This window comes from Chionomys nivalis, chromosome 2 (genome assembly GCF_950005125.1).
Source record: "Chionomys nivalis chromosome 2, mChiNiv1.1, whole genome shotgun sequence".
NCBI classification, from domain to species: domain Eukaryota; kingdom Metazoa; phylum Chordata; class Mammalia; order Rodentia; family Cricetidae; genus Chionomys; species Chionomys nivalis.
The window spans coordinates 133,428,181-133,450,550 of NC_080087.1; the positions used below are offsets into that span (position 1 = coordinate 133,428,181).

Genomic DNA, 22,370 nt, shown 5'->3' on the forward strand with positions numbered 1-22,370 from the left:
TAACCTTTTGCAGTTTATCTGAAATGTTTTTCCTGACAGAAAATGTCTGTCACTATAAATGGAAAATACCATCACTAAAGTTGCTTTCAGAAGGTGAGAAATACATAATTAATTTAATCATATTATATATTTAGTAGATTTATACTTTAATTACTATGTAATTTTGTGCCATTAAAGTGAGTTCTTTTCCTTAATGTTTTGACAGTGCCGATCAAATATCAGTTTACTAAAATCTTTTGCTGCTTGACCTGTCTTTGGAGCCAGGCGTGGTGGTGTTTATCTATGACCTAGCAAGTGCTGGGATCAAGGTGTGCACCACCAGGCCTGGTGAGGAGGAAGCACTCAACACTCCGAGGGCTGGAGAGAATGCTCAGTGTCAGTGAGAGTAGCTGTACTCTTCCAGAGGACATGAGTTTGTTTATTTTTTTATTTATTGGTTTTTCTTTTTTTTTTTCAGATTATCATGTTTTATTTATTTTTTGTTACTTTAAAAAAAATACCAATCCAAATTCCCATTCCCTCCCCTATGTATTGGTTTTTTGAGACAGAGTTTCTCTGTGTAGCTTTGGAGCCTGTCCTGGCACTCACTCTGTAGACCAGGCTGGCCTCACACTCACAGAGATTCTCCTGCCTCTGCCCTCCCAAGTGCTCAGATTAAAGGCTTGTACCACCATCACCCAACCAGGACCTAAGTTTAATGTACAGCACCTATATTGGGCAACTTACTATTGCTTGTAACTTCAGACCCAGAAGCCAACAACACCCTGGCCTCCACAGGCACCCACATACATGTGGCAGAAGTTCACACAGATAGATACACTTAGTCATAAATAAACATAAAAAGAGCCAGGCTTGATGATACACACCTTTAATCTCAGCACTTGAGAGGCAGAGACAGGCAGATCTCTATGTTTGGGGTCAACCTGTTTTATATGGTAAGTTTTTTGGCCAGCCAAGGCTACAAAGTGAAATCATGTCTGAAAATGAACCAAAAAATAAATAAGTAAATAAATAAAAAACATTTCTTATGGTAGGTTTCTGAGAAAAATAAAGATGGTCATTGAAATTCCAAGAAAACTGACATTTGAGACCTGTATTGCAGATCATCAATATTTTCTTTTCCTTTCTAATCTCAGTATAAGAAACATTTTTCCTCTGGTATAGTAAACAGGCTTTTACTCCCAGCACTCTGGAGGCAGAGGCAGGTGGATCTCTGTGAGTTCAAGGCCAGCCTGGTCTACAGAGAGAGTTCCAGGACAGCCAGGGCTACCCAGAGAAACCCTGTCTCTAAAAAGAAACTTTTTTCTTTTCACAGAGGTCTTTGTTTTTTTCATTCTCTGAGACAGTCTCACTATGCAGCCCTAGCTGGCCAGGAGCTTGCTATGTAGACCTGGCTCAGCTAGAACTCACAGAGATCCACTGGCCTCTGCCTCCTGAGTTGTAGGATTAAAGTCCAAGCCTGGCAAGGACTCTTTTGTGACTTGTGCTTTCTGAATCATCTCTGAGCTTTGCTGATGCTGCCGGCTTTGGTTAATGCAGGAAAGAATGGAGACCTCCTCCCGACCACCGAAGAAGCTGAGGAACTTGAGCGGGCCTTGCAAGCTGTAACTTCTCTCGAGTGCCTGAGTACAATTGGGGTACTTTCCCAGTCAGACGGTGTGCCAGTTCAGGGGTTGTCAGATAGAGGAATGGGGGTGTTCTCCGCAGGTACTGATGCTTCGGGAATCCAGTCCTTGAGTCGAGAAGTAAACACGGACCTAGGGGAGCTGCTGAATGGACGCATGGTCCACGACAGCTTCTCTAGTCTGGAGCTGGACGAGAACCTCCTCCGTTCCGCTAGCCTGTCTAACCCACCCACACCCCTGGCAGGGCAGATCCAGGGGCAGTTCTCTGCCCCAGCCAGCGTTGGCCTTACTTCTGCCACTCTGCTCAGCCAGAGTGCACTTGGGGAGAGAGCCTTCCCAGGACAGTTTCATGGACTTCATGATGGCAGCCATGCCTCCCAGAGGCCACACCCTGCCCAGCTGCTGAGCAAGGCAGATGACCTAATCACCTCACGACAGCAATACAGCAGTGATCATTCACACTCCTCACCCCATGGAAGCCATTATGATAGCGAGCACGTGCCGTCGCCCTACAGTGACCATATCACCTCTCCCCACACATCTTACTCTGGTGATAATATGGCAGCTACCTTTTCAGCAGAGATGCCCATCATGGCACAGCACTTGCTCCCCACCCAACTTGAGGTGCCACTTGGAGGAGTGGTCAACCCCAGAACTCACTGGGGAAATCTCCCCGTCAACCTTGGCGATCCCTCTGCATTTAGCAACCTCCTTGGCGCGGATGGACACCTTCTTTCCACCTCCCTCTCCACGCCACCCACCACGTCCAACTCAGAGACCACACAGCCTGCCTTCGCCACCATTACCCCGAGCAGTTCCAGTGTGCTTCCGGGGTTACCACAGACCAGCTTTAGTGGCATGGGGCCGTCCGCTGAACTAATGGCCTCCACCTCTCCCAAGCAGCAGCTCCCGCAGTTCAGTGCAGCCTTCGGCCACCAGCTGAGTTCTCACAGTGGCATTCCTAAGGACCTGCAGCCAAGCCACAGCTCCATAGCCCCTCCCACAGGCTTCACTGTAACAGGTGCCACGGCTACAAGTACCAATAATGCATCTCCCCCTTTCCCCACCCCTAACTGAGCGAGCGAGTCTGCTTTCAGGCAGGTGGGACCTGGTGTTTTCTATCTTTGTTTCCTCTTTTGCACCCTCCTCTTTTCCTACAGAAGATTTAGAAACAAGAGTGGGGATTAGCAGGACCCCTTCCCAATCCGCAAGTGGCCGCACGGCGACCTGTGTCAGTGTTCACGTGTGCTCCTTAGCACTGGTGCTCCTCCCTCCTGGCGGGTCCTCTCGGCCTGGTGGTTCCTCTGGTGGCGCAGCACAGTGACCGGATAGGATTGAAGTGGAAGATACCTCAGATTACCAGTGCCCTTTACTATTTCCTCGTGTTGAGATCAGTGCTTTCCCTTCTCCAGCCAGGTTTTTACATAGGTTGTTGTAGACGGAGTGGTCTGTTGAGATCCTGTGTAGCAGTGGTGTGCGGAGGCAAATCAAAACTCTGACTTAGCCCCGACTGCCAAACGCCACAGTGAGGCCTGGGTGCCATTCCTAATTGTGATGTGGTTAACTGAAAAGAACATTGTCTCTTGACTGCCTGTGAATGTGTGTTCACCCGTATATGTTTTGTGCAGTGCAGGAAGTAGCTATCATGGGTTTTTTTGTTGTTGTTGTTTTGGTTTTTTTTTTTTTTTTTTTTTTGTCTTTTTCTCTCAAATAAGCTTTCGGCTCTTTTTTCCCTCCTTCCGTCTCATACCTAGCATCATTTCTGACTGAGTTGACTAAAGCTTCTGAATAGGAGGGGTGGCATGGTGGTGGTGACACAGCCCTTTGTCGCTAATGATCAGCCTATGGAGAGAGGAGCCACGAAAGGCCGAGTTCACATCAGTGACAACTACCCCGCATGGCTCAGGCTGCTCAGGTCTTTGCCTTTTCCGTGTGTATTTGTTTCAAAATCCCTCGCTCATGGAACACATTTGCAAGCTGTAATTAAAAAATGTTTTGATGTGGACAAGCAGGCTTGACCAGATAAACTTGAAAGGCGACATCTGTGCCCTGCCTGGCCGGCCATTCGCTCCTAGTTTTTACATGTTTACAGTTGTGATTCTTTGTGAACTGTTGAGGACACATGTAGAGTCTGTGTACCAGTTGTGAAGTGATATGTAATATTGGAAAGACACACATTTTAAAATTTCTTTCAAAGCAGAATATGGAAATTAGACATAAATTTGACTTACCTTAGGTACTTTTAAAATAATTTAAATACTTAAGGTGAAGTAAATTTGGAAATCTTTTAAAGTATCAAGGTTTTAGGGTGAACATCTTGTTGATTAGTGTGGCAATTCGGTGACTATGGAGTGATATGTGGGGTTTTTCTTGCTTGCCTTCCCCTGCAGAGAAGGGTGGAACTTCACTTTCTGATCTGTTTGCTGAGGTTTCACTGTCCCTTTGGATACCATTGGGTATTCACACCTGAGTTCAATTTAATTTACATCTGTATATTTTTAAAAATAAGGCAATATATCTGTTAATGATGTGGTACAGTAATTCTTTTGTCAGGGACTGTTTGATCCTAATTCCTTCCTTCCTAACAAGTAAAGGTTGGGACATACTTTCCTCCTTATGTATGTTTTCTTCATGCTATGCTATTCTGAGCAGTCCCTTCTGTTGAAGGCTTTCTTTCTCTGCCTTATAAACGAGTGATGTGAGCAGCAGGCAGTATGCAGATACCGTGTGCCTGGGCTTTGGGAGGGAAAGTCACATGACTGTATGAAATCACGATATGCCCTATTTTATATTTATTGAATTTGGGGAGGGCAAAATATGTTTGTAATGTATTTCTTTTTTAAAAAAATTATGTTAATTGCAACATTTAAGGTATTAGCTTTGCCATTTTTCAGATTGAGAAATTTTTAAATTAGAAATTATGTCACAAAGAAATTCTGTTTAGTATCACCATGAGCTTCTCCTAAACGGTGAGAATCAGCTCTGTGCCTGTTTCTCACCTGTGAACTTCTGTCAGCAGCTTGTTCATGTTGGTGCACTGTAATGAAATGGTAAGGAGTAGTTACCTCACCTCCAGAGTGTCATTTCGTTTGCTGAGCTGTCTTCACACCCCGTTATAATCATCACTAGATAACTGTGCATCCTCAGAAAATTGTTTTGTCTCCATTGTGTCTCAGTTGAAGATCGAAGCAGAGCAGCACTGAACTTCCTTATCAAGCTCCTGTTTGACTGTGAGAAGAAAGTCATGGGTTATCAGCTTGGACTGTTAGTGGCCATTTGTCCCTGCATTAGCTGCTGAAAATTCTTTAGTTGTCAAGACTGAGTTTGCAGTAGGTTGCACCTTTTTATTGTTTGCAGTTTTCTCTTTTTTTTCTCAAATTTTTAGATGTTATACATATATTTATATATTTAACAAGTTTGTGTACTGGACAGAACTCCAGCATAACAGCCCATAACATCTAGAAACACCTGAGTCAAGTTCAAAGCAGGTTGAGCGCAGGCTCCATTAAGGTGGTTGAGGATCCGAATTCCATACAGGCTTAAGGCTGAAAACCAGTGTTCTGAAGGGTTGCCACTTAAGAAAAGGCTACACAAACCTTTATTCTAACATTTAAAATAAAACTACATATTCATTCCAACAGCTTTCCCAGGCCTGGCGGCCCAATAAGTTACACACACTCAGGCACTTGAAGGCTACGGACACAGGTGATCACTGGGGAGGTGGCCAGAGTGAGAACTTTCCCACATTGAGACCCCACAAAGACACTTTGGGGTCACAGGCCATGGGAACTGCTGCAGTGGAACCTTTCTTCAGATTATTGAACCAGGAGAAGCAGCATGGTTCTTGCTCAGGTGGGGCTTCCTGCATGCAAGGCCAGGGACTGCCTGCTCAGCAGGGTATACAGGATGGGGCAGCGATGCTCCCGCAGGTCTCGATGGCGCATTTCTCACAGCTGCGCAGTGGCCACTGCTCCGAATTCTCTAAGACGATTTGCTAGTTAGCTCTTTGGGTTTTTTGGCCAGTCGAAGACTTTGAGGAATTAGCTGTGATCCAGGGGTGCTCAAGGACTTCTGCTAGTGTTAGCCTCTGGCTTGCATTGTGCTTTAGCAGTCTTGAAATGAGGTCACAAAGTCGGGAAATGTGAATTCAACCCGTGATATCCTTCTGTAGGTCTGTGCCTCAAAGGGGGGCATTCCAGCTAGGAACTCATAGCAGAGGACACCGGGCTCCAGAAGTCCACCTTCTCGTCGTGCATCCGGCCCTCAGTCATCTCAGGGGGCAGGTAGTCCAGGGTGCCACACAGTGTGGTTCTCCTGGAAGATGGAGCATGCACAGACCACCCAAAGTCTGTCATCTTCAACTCTCCATTTGGCCCAAGAAGCAGGTTCTCTGACTTAATGTGTCAGAGCATTTGCCAGCTCGGTGATGTAAATAGCCGTTCTCTGCTCTCAGACTGGGAGTGCTTCTGGAGCTTCTGTAGACGGTCCCAGTTAGATATGGTGGCATTGTGGAAATATCCAAACAGCCCGAGGATGTTGGGGTGCCGCAAGTGGGACTGTATCTCCACTTGTCTTCGAAGCTGGTGCTCCACCCCTGCTTTCTCCAGCCAATGTCAAAATCCTCCAGAGTCCACTGCCTTTTTTTCAGTTTTCTGTTTTGATGCCTGTCCCTTTTCAGAATTATTTCCAGAGGCTGTGGGCTGTGGCTGCTCACTCTTCTGGGGGTTGCTGAGCCAGGAGACAGGTCGAGGAACGTTGGCAGCTGGCAACTGCTTTGGCACTGGCTTCTGACATGAGGCCAGTTTCTGTGCTTGTGAAGGGACACAGTGGGAAGAGTTGGAAGGACACCGGACCCTTAGGGCCTGGCCACTGCTAGCCAATCCTAGATTCTGAGAAGGAATCTGCTCTGTCACCAAGACTCGTTTTAGACCAAAGGGAGCTGAGGTCTCAGCAGGCCTGAAACCACAGTTTTCTTTACCTCTGTCCATGTCACCCACGGGCAGGATCCTGCCTCTGACCGAAGCCTTCAGCAATCCCGGGAGCTCCGCAGTTTTCTGTTTTATGTGCATTTAAAAGCCCTTCTTTGCTTTTGAGTAAGAAGGCATGAAGTGATCAGGAATGTTGTCAGTTAAAGCTTCACGCCAAAAATCTTGAGTAAACTCTCCTTTGTTTAGCTGCCCATGATGATAGCCGAAGAGAGGATAGTCTTAGAAAGTACTGGTATAGAATTGAATAATTAGCAAAAAGCACAGATTTCTAATATTTCAGAACTAACATCCAAGCCTATAGTTTGCTTTTCTAATGCTCACATGAAAACAGCACTTGTATTATGGTAAGGCGATACTGGAATCAAACACCTTACACAAGGGCTTAGTAGGGTAGATGCTAGCTTTTGCTGTAGTGTTCAGTACGTAAGAGACAGTGACAATGAAGGCTCAGTCTGTCTCTGCAGTTCTTTGGGACCATTTCTAAAGGCCAGTTACGTTGTGTTACTGTGATTTAATTTTTGAAGTTGCTGCAATTAATGGATGCGTTCTGTGCTCTGAGAATCTGATATTCAGCAACTGTAATCTTTGGTATCTAAAGAGAAAATGGGCTTTCTCTCCTTTAATTGTTAATGTTATTTTAGTAAAGTACTTAAGATATTGTTTGTTTCCTCTGTAAAAATGGCTTAGCAATGTCCACAGCTGGATAGGCACACAGCTAGTAAACAATCCAGGATGGTAACTGGCAGTTCCAGGTAGACCAGCAAGTGACAGACTATGCAATGGAAACAGCTACTGGGAAGTGAGGGTTGTTTTCCAGTGAGCGAACCATGTGAGGTGTTCCTGCTTCACAAACGAGAGCAGTTCCATGTTGGCGTAGTGTGGTGTGTCTTGTGGCCCTCTGAGAAGATTATGGTTTCATGAGAATCAGATAGTCATTGGACATGGAGTTGGAAAGTGGTTGTTTTATAATATTCCTTAAAGTTGATGTTACCATTTTTAGTGGTATAAGGCTAAGGACAGTTAATACTTTATCTTTGCCAAATAACTATTAAGATTAATCTTTTGAAGTAAACCAGACTCTCACCTGAAGGCTAGGGATCATCCCCTCTAAAACTGTTCCAGAGCTCATTCTCAGTCCGTGCTCACAATCCACACACTAGAGGTCTCTTTGTTTAGGAAGGGAACCACGTCCACGCTGGATAGAGGTGTCCTGGACATGCAGTTTCTTTTGCACAAAAGAACTTGGATTTCTGGTGGCCTGTAGCATGGCGTCTTATAAGCTGGCATTAGAGGTGCATCACACAGAGGCGAAGCCCTTGTGTGTCCCTCAAGTCTGGCCTAGAGTCTTCACTGCACCTTGGCATCCTGGGCAGCGGTGGGGGTGGGACGCTCACCTCTCTGAAGTCACTGCCTCCCTCTCGGAGTTCCGAGCATGGATGGGCAGAGTGTGGGGATATTAACACTAAACTATTCAATAGGCTTGGAATTCATTAGAATTTTTAAAAGTATTTACTTTTTAGACTTTCCATCTTTTCTTTTTAGACTTAAAAAGATGAAATTCTGTTCTTTGGCTGACTTGTAGGGTAATCTATAGAATGGGTGTTGAAAGGTCAATACAACTTTGCAGTGTAATGAGGAGCTTTAGAAACACCTTTGAGTTGAGTTGGAGTGAGTCCTCATTTGTATTTCTTCTGTTACTGCTCCACACTGTTCTAAAGGCTTCTTCTGTTAAAATTATTTCAGGGGATACTCACTCATGAAAAGTTATGTATTTTTCCCCCCTTTCAGTAACTTGAAAATCTTCCCTGGAATTATGTAGAAAAGAAAAATAATGATTGCTTAATATTTTGGCTTCTTTAAGCTTCCCTATGTTATTATATTCTGGTGGGAACCAAAATCACACTTTAATTAGAGTAGTATTTTAAATGCTGTCTTTCACATGTGTATAATACGGTCTCTGTGAAGTGCGTAGATGGAGATCTGTTAAGCGGTCTCCCCAGCCGGCGAGTTAAGAGGAACTTCTGAATGTTCATCATGGCTTTTCCAACAGCCCAGTGTCATTAACGCTGCAGTTGTGGGTTAGGTTAGGGAGCCGTTTGTTGTTTTTTCTCAGCTAGCTTCCCCTCTGCACTGTGATAAGGAACAAGTAAAACGAGATGTGGCATTTCAGAGAGAAGTGTTATGACTTTATTGACCCATATTCCAGAGTATCAGTAATTTTTGAATGGCTTGAAGTATAGATCCAAGATGATCTTTGATTGATCTCTGTTAGGATGCAGAGCGGTCTTCTAGGATAAAAGCTGGTCGACCCTGGAGGCTAGTGGGACAGCATGTTCTCTTTCCTTCCTCCTCTGCCTGTTTTGCACGCTCATCCCCGGTGCTGCAGTGTGCACATGCACACACATGAGCCGCACTCACCTTGGCCCAAGAGTGTAGAATCTTTTTTCCTTGTTTTTGTTGTTGTTCTATGTGTTTGTTTGTTTGCTTTTTAAGCTGGGGACCACTAACCTAAGCTCTGTATGCACCCCAAGTTCCCCATGGAAAACATTTCAACACTCAAGGTGGAAGGCAACAGAATAGCTCAAGGCCACACCGTTGCTTTTCCTTGGGGAATAAACTGATTTGCCCCCAAATGACTCCAGCCTGTGTCATTAAGGTTCAGGTGCCTCCAGCAGGTTAGTGCTAACGCGGTAGAGAGTGTGACGCCTGCTGACAGCGTGCGCCTGTCTTCCAGAGGGTTGGATCAGTTCTCAACAGTGATAGCTCTTCTCACTATCTAGTGTTGAGTATGTCTCAGGGATTCCTTGCGGAAATTAGGGCAGTTTTTAAAATAAGAAAATAGTTTTAAAACAAACTAAAGGTGACTCATCATTGATGGGAGCTCAAGAAAGAGAAAGCATTTGGTTTCATAGCCCGTGGTAGCTCACCGAGGACGTTTTCCTTTCTACTTCAGGCTCTCATCTCAGCTTCAGCGGACAGAATCCTTTCCCATCATGCACAGCTTTAAAACTTTTATTTAAAAACTTCCTTCCCCATGAGCTTTCAGAATACTTATTGTAGATTTTAAGAGAAAAGGTATATTAATTTATGCTATTAACATCACCTCATAAATTATAAGTTTTATACTAAAGCTGTATTGAGTGTAATGAATTATGTTGCCTATGTGTTTTAATAGCTTAAAAATTATATATGAGCTTCTTTTTATTTTTATTTTTATCTTTGACAAAACAAACTAGTGACGCACCTTTTTACACTGGATCTCTGCCGTGTCAAGGTGTACAGCTGTCCTTCGCTACCTTGCAGATATATACAGAAAAGGGTAACCTGGGGCCTCAAAGTGTAGAACACCCTTAGACCACATCTTATCCTTCCTAGAGCTGTTGAGAATCATGTTTTGTAGTACATGATCTGTGGTTTACACTTACAATGGCTAGACGCTTAGTTACAGGGTAAATAGAAGCAAATAGATCCAGTAACACTCCCACTAATGTAGACCTCTGTATTTCCTATGGATTTATTCTTTAATTTACAGTTTATTCTGTAAATTGAGAAGTAAAATTAATAAATCTAGATGTTCTCAGTGTCTCATTCAGGAACGTTTCCCCCTCCTCACTAAGGAATTCCCACTGTGACTTAAAAATAGAAGTAAATTACTTGTGTGTGTGTATGTGTCTGTGTTTTTACACACATGCAAAAAATATACATCGGGGGCACGTGTGTGAGATGAATGTGTGCTTGTATAAAAATAGAAAGGTAACCGAATGTATTATAGAAATGTTTTATCTAGCTGAGGGTATTCCAGTTACTTTCCCATTGTTTCTTTCTTATACACATGCCATATTCTTTGCTATGCTGTGTTCAAAGGCTAGCTCTGATATCAAGTGCATTTTCTTTTACCCTTTGAATTAACTTAGGGTGTCTTTAAAGTGGCGTAGGAAAAGCAGATTCTAAGGCCGGCCTCATACTTATGAGCAGAGACAGACCTGGATAACAGCTTGTTTATATTGAGGTAATGGGACCACAGATTTGTTGAAACACTTTTATGTCTAATAAATGTTCTTTATATTCCAAGTAATAAAGTATTATGATGTTTTCATGATCAAGTTCAGATAACTTAGGCCTTGATAAAGAAGCTTTTGAAGCTTGTTTAAGGAGTTGGTTGGCTGATTTCACTGTGCATATTTCAAAGCTGATGTGATTTTCGTTATTTCCAAAACATTTTTTAAAACTGAGTCGTATCATTGGTTATGGAACAGAACACCGCAGCCCCAATCTTTTGGCTGTAGGAAAAAATCATGCTACCTTTTATGCCTACCTGATTGACATGGAGCTAAAAAGATACATTCCTGTACTTTGAGCTTTGCCATTCTGCTGTGCCCTCTTGACTGGAGCATCTGATGGTCTGAGACAGTACTCCATCAGGTTTATTCTAGAAAGAAAACTCCTATGCTTAGGGAATATATCAGGGCAGCAACTCCTGAGTCCATGTTTGAATTGGTAGTTATCTTTGAGGCCTCGCTTAATTCGTCTTAGTCCAAACCTGGGAAAGCTTTCTGTGTTTTTACGGTGGTATTTTTGTGACATCTCCCTGTTCCATTCGCTCTTGCTTTTGGACTTCTTGTGCAGACGCATGCAAATGAAAGGAGGAAGTTTGTGCTGATGCCATTACTCCCTTCAGTTGCTGCTTAACAGAATTTGCTAGAATCAATTCCCCTTCTTGAAGGGTGAAAACAGACCCTGTGTGTATCTGTACAGAGATGTGTATATGGGATGTGGTGGCACTTTGCTGAATGTGAACTTGCCTTGTCAATGGGAATATTGAAAAGTATTATGTTTATTTATACATTTGTATAAATCTCTATATACACGTATGTATATGTGTGTGTATAGATAAAGCTATATACATATATTTCCCTAAAAATGTGTGTGTGTAATAGATTTACAGCCTTTGCTAAGCAAGATTATGCATCTGTGGGAAATTCTGGATTATTCTGCAAGCCTGTGGAAGTGACAGCAGTCTAGAATACATCATCAACCATACTGAGATAGAAATCCTTTAGCTTAGAGTCACAGATGACAGATGACATTGGCCACACCAGTTGCACTGCCCGCAGACTGCTAGCTGGTTTCTCTGTGCTGACCACTCACCTGTGCTGAGCTGTCTGTTGTCTGAATGCTGGAGATGGACTCCTGAGGGTGGCCTGGACCGGGCATGTGCTGAGCCACATAACCCCTCCCTTCCCCTTTCTGACTTAGTTCTCTTGCCTTGCCTGTTGCTTTTACATCCCTCTATCACTGACAGTCCCCCATAGTATACAGCTTTCATTAATATTTTCTTTGAGAATTGGGTAGTCATGAAAAATAAAAAGCCAACATTAATCAGTTAATTTTGAAATTTCTTAGGCAACTTTGGAGTGTTTTACTTAAAGTGAAAAAAATTACAATTATGATTTTATGATTGACATTAGTGTTAGGTAAATTTCCACACCTATCATCATTTAAATAGTTTGATTAACTTTGTCCTTTAAATCTAAATTTAGCCTTTGAGTTTTAACAAAGTATACAAAGTCACATAGAAGCCTCTTAAATCTACAGCTGACTCATGCTTCTCATGATGAGATGCTCTAATGAGTTCTTGTGTCTTGGATCTGCTGGATTTCCTTTTGACTTTGCTCACAGTTGTGACATTCGGTTTTAACTCTGCCACAGCTCTCTAGAAAACTTTCACCCTTATATATCGTGCCTTTAAAGCTCTTATGCACACACAGATCAAAGTGTATATATATATACATGTTGGCGCATGTGTACATATACTTTGGTATATACTCACACAGTATGTCTCCAAGATATATTGTGGGAGTGGACACAGAAATATTCAAAGGCAATGAAATGTTGCTCTCTAGATATATATGTATATAAATAGTGTTGATATAACTGTACATACACATGTATATGTATGAGTTCTAAATGGCAATCTTTTACATTTAGCAAAATGCTGCCCTACTGGAATATTGCCACTGCAATGGCAGTTGTATGTAATGATTTAAAATACATTATCAAAAGTTATTTAAAGAGCATTTAAAGGTTCCATCTAAAGACAGCCATACACTATTTATTTAGCTTCCTATTTTATTGTTGTGTCTGTGTAACTGCAAGGGAGACTGTCATTTTGAAAACAGCATCTGCATATGAGAGGCGAGTCCACTGGGGCATTCTGTGCATCTCCCTTCTCTGAAACAGCGACATCCCACAGCCAAGCTTGTTTGTTTCAGTTTTAGAGCAGTCCTAGCATTGCCCTTTGTGTGTGTTATCCACCGTCTCCTTCATCAACTTAATTCGCCAATTTGCCTCTTCCTTTCCTTATGAATAGCGATCATTTCGGTCATGTTGCTGGGGGAAGCTGACCCCTCTCTCACTGCAAGGAAATAGATCATCTAGTCATTCTGCCTTGTTCACAATTCACCTTGGAAAGAAGATGCTTCTCAGGATGCTGTCCTAAGCGTAGTTTATTTTTGCAAAGTTTGATTTCTTTAAAGATACTACTTAATTTTTTTGAAAGAGCTCTTAACTCTTAAGTTGCATGTACTTGGCATATATTTAATTCTTACTGCTTTTCCCCGCAAGGTATTTTTTCCATCTGTCTCTCAGTTTTCTGTATTGAATGCAAAAACATTAAGACAAAACTGTTAAATACTGTTTTTGTTTGTGCCGAGCTGGCAGCAGATTAGAAAGGTAGACGGAGAGATAATCCTAAATGCCATGTTAGCTGGGGAGTGGAGTAAGGGTACTCCTAAGGAAGCAGATTGCACAGAGTAGCTCACTGGAACTGATATCAGAATCAGCCTTTAACACAAAGCCTCTTGGCGGATGTATGGTACTAACCAGAGTGCCCAAGTGTAAATTGAAACTAAGTTGCAGTGGGAAATCAAAGGTGAGGTAGCCATTGGAAACCAGCCAAGGACAGGCAGGCTGGACAGTTTTAAAATGTCTTTTAACAACAGAACTGCACGGTAGCAAGGACTAGCCGTACCGAGAGCTCTTCTTTTCCGTGTTCTCGATCACCTTGGCACACAGTATGCTTCATATGCCATACATTCAGAGCACAGACAGGAGGGCAGCTGCTTAAAGGGGACTCACAAACCAGGCGTCTTCTCGTGTCTGCACAGTCTAGGAGAGGAGGCTGGTGATTGGGAATAGGCCTATCTGTGGCGCTGGCTGAGGTTCTGCTGGGGAGGACACATTTGGGGAGACGAGAGGTTTTGGTTTGTGATTTCCCTTTAAACAGGAAGAAATGGTTCACATTTTCCATATATATATCTCAATGAATGTACTGTATTAATGTTTTAAAAATTTGATGAAATAATAATGGATTGGTCTCCTTTTGTTATCTGGTCCTTGTTTAATTTGTTTAAGGGTTTTTGTATACAAAAGTTTACATTTTTATGTATATTTTTCTTGTGTAAAAACTGATGTAATATGTGTATAAAACACTGTATGTATTATCTGTATATAGTGTGACAAAATGATTTTCCTTTCTTTCTTTTGGATGTATTAATAAATCTTGCTGTGACGTAGCCTTGCTTTTACTGACCATTCCCTTTGTCTGTGATGGCGCTCCTGGTGCAGGGTAAGTACTTTTCCTTCTCTGTTTTGGGTCTCTGAGACAGGGTCTTTTCTGTTTCCCAGTGGCTTATGATCAGTGTGTGGGCCAGGCTGTTCTTGGAGTTGCCATTCTCTTGCCTCGACCCCCCATGTGCCACTGGGGTTGCAGGGATATAAGCCACTGTGCCCAGTTAAGCTTCACTGTTATGAGACAGAATTTTACCAGGTGCCTCTGGCTGGTGTGGAACACACTGTAGCTTAAGGTGGCCTTTGATTTCGTGGATGGTCCCTTCTGTCTCTGCCAGCCAAGGACAGGAATAACGGAATATGCCATCGTACTCAGTTTCCCCTTTCTTAAATATGCTGTTTTCAATCTTCTATCAACAATTCTAAGGAGATAGTCATGATCTTTATGGCTAGCCTAACAAGTTAAAACCACATTGACTTTAGCTATATTATTCAAGCTTGAAACCCAACCACAAGTTGTCTGATGCAGTGGTATTGTTGCAGTCCAGATCTGTGTCACTTAACCCAAAGCCATTTCTCTCAACCCGCCCCCCCCATCTTTTATGTATCCCAGGGGTGATAAATGGTTTTCCTTACTCCGTTTCCAGTGCTACCGTCACAAACTTATACCAACTTCAGAAAATAGAGTAATAATTTCACGTTGTGTGCCCAAAGTTAAAAACAAAATGTAAAAGTAACTACTACGGAGACTTAGCTTGTGGAAGCCACTGGATTCAGTCCCCAGTATCACCAGAAAGTCCTCAGCCTTGGTACCATCACAGAACTGAGCAGTCATGTGGGGCACATAAAGGCTGGGACCAAAGTCCCAAGCAAGAAGTAATAACAGCCAGTCACACGTGCACTTCATGGAGGTGCGTTTGCATGTGTAATTAAAATCTGTCTTCTAATTAATATATGTTTAAGACATTCTAAAGTCTCACTTCCCTAAAAATAGTAACCTTTTGAGATCAAAAGCACCAGAAGTGCTCAAGGTGTTTGAAAAATAACCAACATGAGCAAAGAACTCATGTTTGCTCTGCTTTTGGACTTGCCGTGGCCTAGGGAATTATGCTTAGCAGTGAACTGCACATTTCTTCAGCTGTACGGCTGACTTAAAACTTGCTTTTTACTTCAGGATGCTTTACTCTGTGTTGCTGGGCTTTGAACCCAGAACTTCCCATGGGCTGGTCAGTGCCTCCCCATCGAGCTGTATTTCAGCCCACCTGCTGCTCTTCTGAGTCCTGGAACTAATCTTTGAGAGTTGATGGGTCCATTTTTGCTTAGATTTAAAGAGAGCTATAGCCATAGGAAGCAAGCCTGTAGGGTGGTGTCTGAGTTGAGGTCATTGCCTGATGGTAGTGTTGAGCTCTTTGGGTTTCCAAGTGAAATCAAGACTTGGTGGTGGTGTGGCAGTACTTAGGAGACTAAGACCGACTGAGTCCAGCCCGAATGACACTGAGAACTCATCTTTAAAAAAGATGGAAACTGATAATGATGCCAGGGACAAAGGAAAAGTATGGAAAAACTTTCCCACCTGAGAAAGCCAGAGTGCACAGAGCTTGAGTGGGGGGGGGGGTTGGTGGTGAGGGGGGCAAGTGATGGCTGTAGTTTGCTCAGATGAGAGGCCTGAGTTAAGGAGACAGATGGGGAAGTAATGGTGATAGACTTCAAGTTGGCTGTAAGAGATCAGGGATGGCAGGTAAGGATAGCTGTTTTATTTAACTTCATTTTGAAAATAGTAATTTTTTTCTAGCACTTCATGTTCACCCCTAACTCCTCATAGATCCACTCCAACTTTTGCCCCTCCCCAAGTACATGACTGTGTTTTAAATGACACATGGGTTCTAATTTGTGATGCCCATGTACTCACAGGTGTGGGACTATCCATTGGAATGTGGTCAGCTTCTAGGAACTCCATCCTTAAAAGGCTTTCCCGCCCCTAGAAGCCAGCAACTGTTCTTAGTTCCCCAGTTAGGGGTGGTGGCTCATGAGCCCCTATCCACTCCATGCTAGAAAGTTAACTAACTTGATCCTGTACAGGGTGTTGTCCAGAAGACAGGGTTCCCCTAGTCTTCCCTGACCCCTGCCTCTTACAGTCTCGATGCCATCTCTTTGGCATCGGTCCCTGAGCTTTGGAGAAGGGTGTAAGACGTTCCATTTGTGGGTGACACTTTACTGGCTCGTACCCTCTGTATTTGACTAGACCTGAGTTCCTGCTTTGACACCACCAAGAAACATCTCTGATGATGTCTGGGAGCTGCGTTAATCTGTAAGGAGAAAACTACAAATTTGGAGGGCAGTTTGAAACTCTGTTCAATTAGCAAAACAGTGGATCAGAGATCTCAATATTAGACCCAAACCTAGAAGAGCAGGGAATGTACTTCAAGATATATATAGGCTCAGGTAACCTAGGAGTTTCTGAATGGGACCCTAGTCATTCAGGAAGTAAGCAACCAATAAATGGAACTTGATGAAATTAAAAGTTTCTTTACTGCTAAGCATTGCTAATTAACTGAAGAGGCAGCTTGCAGACCGGAAAACCATATACCTTCCAGAACTCATGTCTAGGACATATAAGGCACCAAGAAGACTCAGTGAGAAAGCAGACATGGCATTTCACTTATTTCATTTACAGTCCTGAAAATAACTTGACTATCTCCTCGAGTCTTCTGGCTTGTAAATTATGGAGCTGGCATTAAATTCTACCAGGCTGTCTCCCTTCTCCAGCACTCTCATAAAAGTGAAGGTGTTTAAGAAAACACCCCCCTCTTACCCTTGCTTTGGGGGACCTGGGGACGTCTGCTGCTTATTCCCCATGCTCCACTGCAATGACCACTTACTTTCTGGACTGCTGAGTGTCTGTCCTCGGTCTCAGTGTGCTCGTCTATCATCTGCACACAGTGAGCGTTACTACATAAAGGCAGTGTGCCAAGGAAGTTGGTCAGCACACAGTGAGCGTTACTACATAAAGGCAGTGTGCTGAGGAAGTTGGTCTGCACACAGTGAGCGTTACTACATAAAGGCAGTGTGCCGAGGAAGTTGGTCAGCACACAGTGAGCGTCACTACATAAAGGCAGTGTGCCGAGGAAGTTGGTCTGCACACAGTGAGCGTCACTACATAAGGGCAGTGTGCCGAGGAAGTTGGTCTGCACACAGTGAGCGTCACTACATAAGGGCAGTGTGCCGAGGAAGTTGGTCTGCACACAGTGAGCGTCACTACATAAGGGCAGTGTGCCGAGGAAGTTGGTCAGCACACAGTGAGCGTTACTACATAAGGGCAGTGTGCCGAGGAAGTTGGTCTGCACACAGTGAGCGTTACTACATAAGGGCAGTGTGCCGAGGAAGTTGGTCTGCACACAGTGAGCGTTACTACATAAAGGCAGTGTGCCGAGGAAGTTGGTAAGCACAAGGACTGTAGGCTTGAAGAGATGGGAAGGGGAATCCATAAAAGGTTGTAGAGCTGTGTTAGGGTTTGAATACGAAACACCCCCCAGAGATGCCTGTGTTTCTCTTTGTCCCCAGGTGGTGATGCCATTTGAGAGGTGGTGGAAACTTGAGGAGGTAAAGCCTAGGAAGAGGAAGGTCAGTGGGGTGCCTTGTAAGGTTATATTTAGCCCCCCAGTCCCAGTTTTGTTCTGCTCACACACAGAGATTTATGCTGTGTGTGTGTGTGTGTGTGTGTGTGTGTGTGTGTAGAAGGGGTGGAGATTTATTGGAATGACTTACAGGCTGCAGTCCAGCTAATCAAGTGGCTGGCTGTGAATTGAAGGTCCAAGAATCCAGTAGTTGCTCATTCTGCAAGGCTGAATGTCTCAGCTGGGCTTCAGTATACATTAGAATCCCGAAGAAACAGGCTCTAATACCAGCGAAGAAATGGATGTGCAGGCAAGACAAGGGCACATAGAAGGCAATGGTACTTACATGGGCTTCCAGCAGAAGGCATGGTCCCAATCAATGTCTCCCCACGCCAATATCTGGATCAAAGGTGTGTGTCTTCCCACTTCAAAGGTGTTAACTAGAAGTCGATTCACACACTTCAAGCAACAAAAAATCTCACAGGTGTGCCCCTCATTTCTGGATTGTAGTTCATTCCAGGTGTAGTCAAGTTGACAACCAAGAATAGCCATTGGGTCGTCCTTTCTTGCTATTCTCTTACTCCTTGCCTTTAGAATGGGAATATTTGCCCTGTGCTGTGTTATCTTGGAAATAATAGAACTTTTTTTTTTTTTTTAAATTTTACAGGGGTTCACAGCTAAGAGTTGACCTTGAATTTCAGAAGAGACTGAGTTTGGACATTTGAATAATGTTGGGATCATTTCTCTCCTGTCTTGGTTTATGCCTTCTGCTGATTACCAGTGCAACTGTTGCCTCACTGCTTTCCCCAGTTCCAGCCACTTTCCCCAGTTCCAGCCACTTTCCTCCAGTTCCAGCCACTTTCCTCCAGTTCCAGCCACTTTCCTCCAGTTTTTTTTTTTTTTTTTTTTTAGGTTGATTAGATTTTAGAACCCTCTATTAGATTGATCTCTTCAAGACAGTCTTCAGTGAGGCAAAAAGAATCTGGTGATTTCTGAACTGAGCATCCATTAATCCATCTTTTACTGCTACCCAATCAAAAGGTCCTCCCTCCCTCCCTCCCCCCTCCCTCTCTCTCTCTTTCCCCTTCCTCTCTCCCTCATTTTTCCTCCATTCTTCCCTCCCCCTTCTTTCTTTCTGGCTCTTTCCTTGAACTCACAGGTTTCCTGCCTCTGCCTTTCAAGTGCTGAGATTAAAGACACGTACTTCCAAAGCTGGCTATGGTATGGTTTTCAAGGACCCCTCCCCTGATAAGATGTCTCTATCACATCTTTGCATGATCATCATCACAAACATGCTTCCCCTCACACTCCAGTCTTCCAGTCACGCTTCTCTGCATGCACACCCAAGTCCACAGCTGCTCTGCTCTGTAGACCTGTGAACGAACAGCTTCCTTGGCACTTCCAGAGACATCATTATTCAAGTCTGTGTCTTCCTACTGTAAGTAAAACTCCCCTCACCAGAGAGGTCCTTAGCCAATTTCTGTAGCAGCATCTACTCTTAGGATTTATTCTTTCTTGAGAGCTTGTGTTTGTGACTGTTTTCCTTCTCTCTGTGTAGTAGTAAGATTCTTTAAGTATCTCCTGTAATGCTGGCTGAGTGGACATGAATTGTTTTACCTTGTGTTTATCTTACAAGGTCTTTATTTCCTCACTGACTTTTTTAAATGTTTAAAATATATGTGATGATTTGAAAAGAAATGCCCCTTTCCATAGACTCATGTGTTTGAATGCTTGGCCCATAAGGAGTGGTACCATTAGGAAGTGTGGCCTTGTTGGAGTATGTGTGCCTTGGAGGAAGTGTGTCACTGTGGAGGCAGGCTTTGAGGTCTCATATGCTCAAACCATATGCCCAGTGTGACAATTTACTTCCTGTTGCCTGCAGATCAAGATGTAGAATTCTCAGCTTCTTCTCCAGCACCATGCCTGCTTGCAGGCTGCATGCTTCTTGATATGATGAAAATGAACTCAACCACTGAAACTGTAAGCCAGCCCCAATTAAATGTCTTTCTTTACAAGAGTTGCTGAGGTCATGGTGGCTCTTCACAGCAATAGAAACCCTAAGACAACATATATACAAGTAACATACAGATTGAACAGGATACATTTATGTATTTAAGAATATGCATTTGCATACTACATATATGTATGTAGAAATAATGAAAGAGAGCAAGGAAGGGTATATGGGAGGGCTTGGAGGTAGGACAGGGAAGGGGGATTATGTGATTATATGGCAATTTCAAGAAATAAAGCATAATTTGTAAAAGGTTCAGACATAATTCACATACCATAAAATCCACTCATTTTTAATGTATAATATAACTGATTTTTTTTTAATATTATAGTAGTTTTAGGTTGTGGCAAGTATAAGTATCATAGCTGTTTTTCATTCTAGTATATATTGTACATTGAGCATATCCCCAAAGCCATTCCACTCCTTCCCTCCTTTCTACTCCTCCAGTTAGTCTTCTTTGTTCCTCTAGACAGCGTTGGGGAGCCATCTTTTGGGGGTGACTTCAGCCATGATTTTAGCCACAGTAGGTAGGAGCATGAGGATTAGAAATGTTAGGTAGGGGAACAGCGATAAGAAAGAAACACAGAGACAGGAGACAGGATAGTATTGGGAAGACAACTCAATGACTCCTCATAATGAGTTCGCCCACATTTATTTTTCTATACACTTATATCCCAATACAAAAGGAGGGAAGGAGGCAAAAGACTGCTTTAACATGATGCAAAGGACAACCAGAACAGTCATTTGCTCCAATACTTGGGACATCAAGCCATTCTTGAGAAAAGTATTTGATGTTTGGGTAGTGAACCCACCCAAGACCAAGTATCCTGCGGGCAGCCACTCCTAAAGAAGGAACAGAAGTAGACTTGAATTCTCCAACCTTTGGTCAGGGTGGAACAGATCTACCTCTATGGACTATCTTAATGTCCAATACACCAACTAACCACACCCTAGGTAAGGGTGTGTAGCCACACTTGTCAACAACTTTGAGAGAGCAAAATAAGCTCAAACTCTCTGACCTTCAGACAAGGTGGAATAGGCTCACATTTTTGGGTCCCAACAAGACAGCTGAATCTCTGCTTTCATGGAGTCACAAATGAGAATGGCAGAAAATACATGTATCGGTTTTCCTGAGACTGGACCTATTTGCTCTGTTTCTTATCTCTAGCTACATCCATTTTCCTGCAAATGCTATAACTCTGTTTTTCTTTATGACTCTTTATTTTGAGGCAGAGTATCCCCATGTAGCTCAGGATGGCCTGCAACTTACTATGTAGCAAGCATCTCTGCAGAGTTTACTTGGAGCTCTTTGGTAAATGCCCCAAAGTGCTATAACTAAAATGGTAGGTCTATTTTCCATTTCTAAGAACACCTCCATACTAACTTCTGTAGTGGCTGCACTAATTTACACTCCTGTTGGCAGTGTACAAGAGTTCCCTTTGTTCACGTCTTCATCAACATTTGTTGATTTGTTTTTTAAAAGATTTTTTTTAATTCTTGGAGAATTTCCTACATGAATACAATGTATTTTGATACTCAACTCCCCACTCCCCCCAACTTCTCTGGGATCCACCCCCACATATTCCTCTTCATTTGAAAACATAATCCTCTGAATCAGTTTGTGTTATCTGTATATGCATTAGTGAGGGGTCATCCACGGAGCGTGGTCAACCTACCAGACCTTTAAAGAGGATGGTTCCTTCTACAAACCATTAAACACCTTGAGATAGGGCTTGTGAGCCCCTCTCCTTTCGTGCTAAATGTTAACTGGCTTGATCTCACACAGGATTTGTATAAGCAACAAAGCTGCTGCGAGTTCCTGAGTGCAGTGACTGGATCTTTTTCTAGTTGTTTTTTGAGATTTTTGAGACAGGGTTTCTCTGTGTAGCTCTAACTGTCCTGGAACTCACTTTGTAGACCAGGCTGGCCTCAAACTCAAAGAGATCTGTCTGGCTCTGCCTCCCGAGTGCTAGGATTAAAGGTATGAGCCATCTCCACTTGGCTTAGAAGACAGTTTTGTCTTGGTCTTCCCCAACTGCTGGCTCTTCCTCAATGTTCAGTGAGTCTTGGGGTAGAGAGTATGGTGTGGATATCCCTTTTATCGTTGACTACTTCATAGACACCTATTCTGTGCATTTGAACCAGGTGTGAGTTTTTGTGTTAACACCTTCCACGCTACAAAGAAACTTCTCTAATGAAGTCTGAGAGCTGCACTAGTCTATGGGTAGGGAGATGTGTATTTATAGGGCAATTGAATACTATATCCATTAGCAAAATACTAGTAGCAGATCATAAGCCCCTAGAGCTTATGATCACCCCAGGCATAAGTTCTTGGTCAGATTTTTTTCCTATAGAGTGAACCTGAAATCAATCAAAGAAAGCAGCTGATTATTCCCATAACATTCATGTCACTGTGCACCCTAGGGCATATCTTCCCATGCTGTTGTTGTAGCTCATGGGGTTCACAGCTGGGTAAAACTGTTGGTGATTTTTCTCCCCTAGAAATCTTCCTACCACCTCTATATTGTGAAAACTAGCCAACAAACAGGAGACTTCCTACTCA

At 43.2% G+C, this 22,370-nt stretch overlaps 1 protein-coding gene and 1 pseudogene across 2 annotated transcripts in view; one reads left to right on the forward strand and one right to left on the reverse strand.

Annotated features, from left to right (window-relative positions):
- Window positions 1-6,443, forward strand: part of Ino80d (INO80 complex subunit D) — a 63,008-nt gene extending 56,565 nt beyond the window's left edge. For both annotated transcript variants that reach the window (XM_057762711.1, XM_057762712.1), the window contains one exon: window positions 1,540-6,443. In XM_057762711.1, the coding sequence (XP_057618694.1) occupies window positions 1,540-2,702 (1,163 nt within the window). In that variant the 3' untranslated portion in view covers window positions 2,703-6,443. The remainder of the gene's footprint in view (window positions 1-1,539) is intronic.
- Window positions 5,607-6,625, reverse strand: LOC130870126 (aurora kinase A-like; annotated as a pseudogene).
- Between the last annotated feature and the right edge of the window lie 15,745 nt (window positions 6,626-22,370).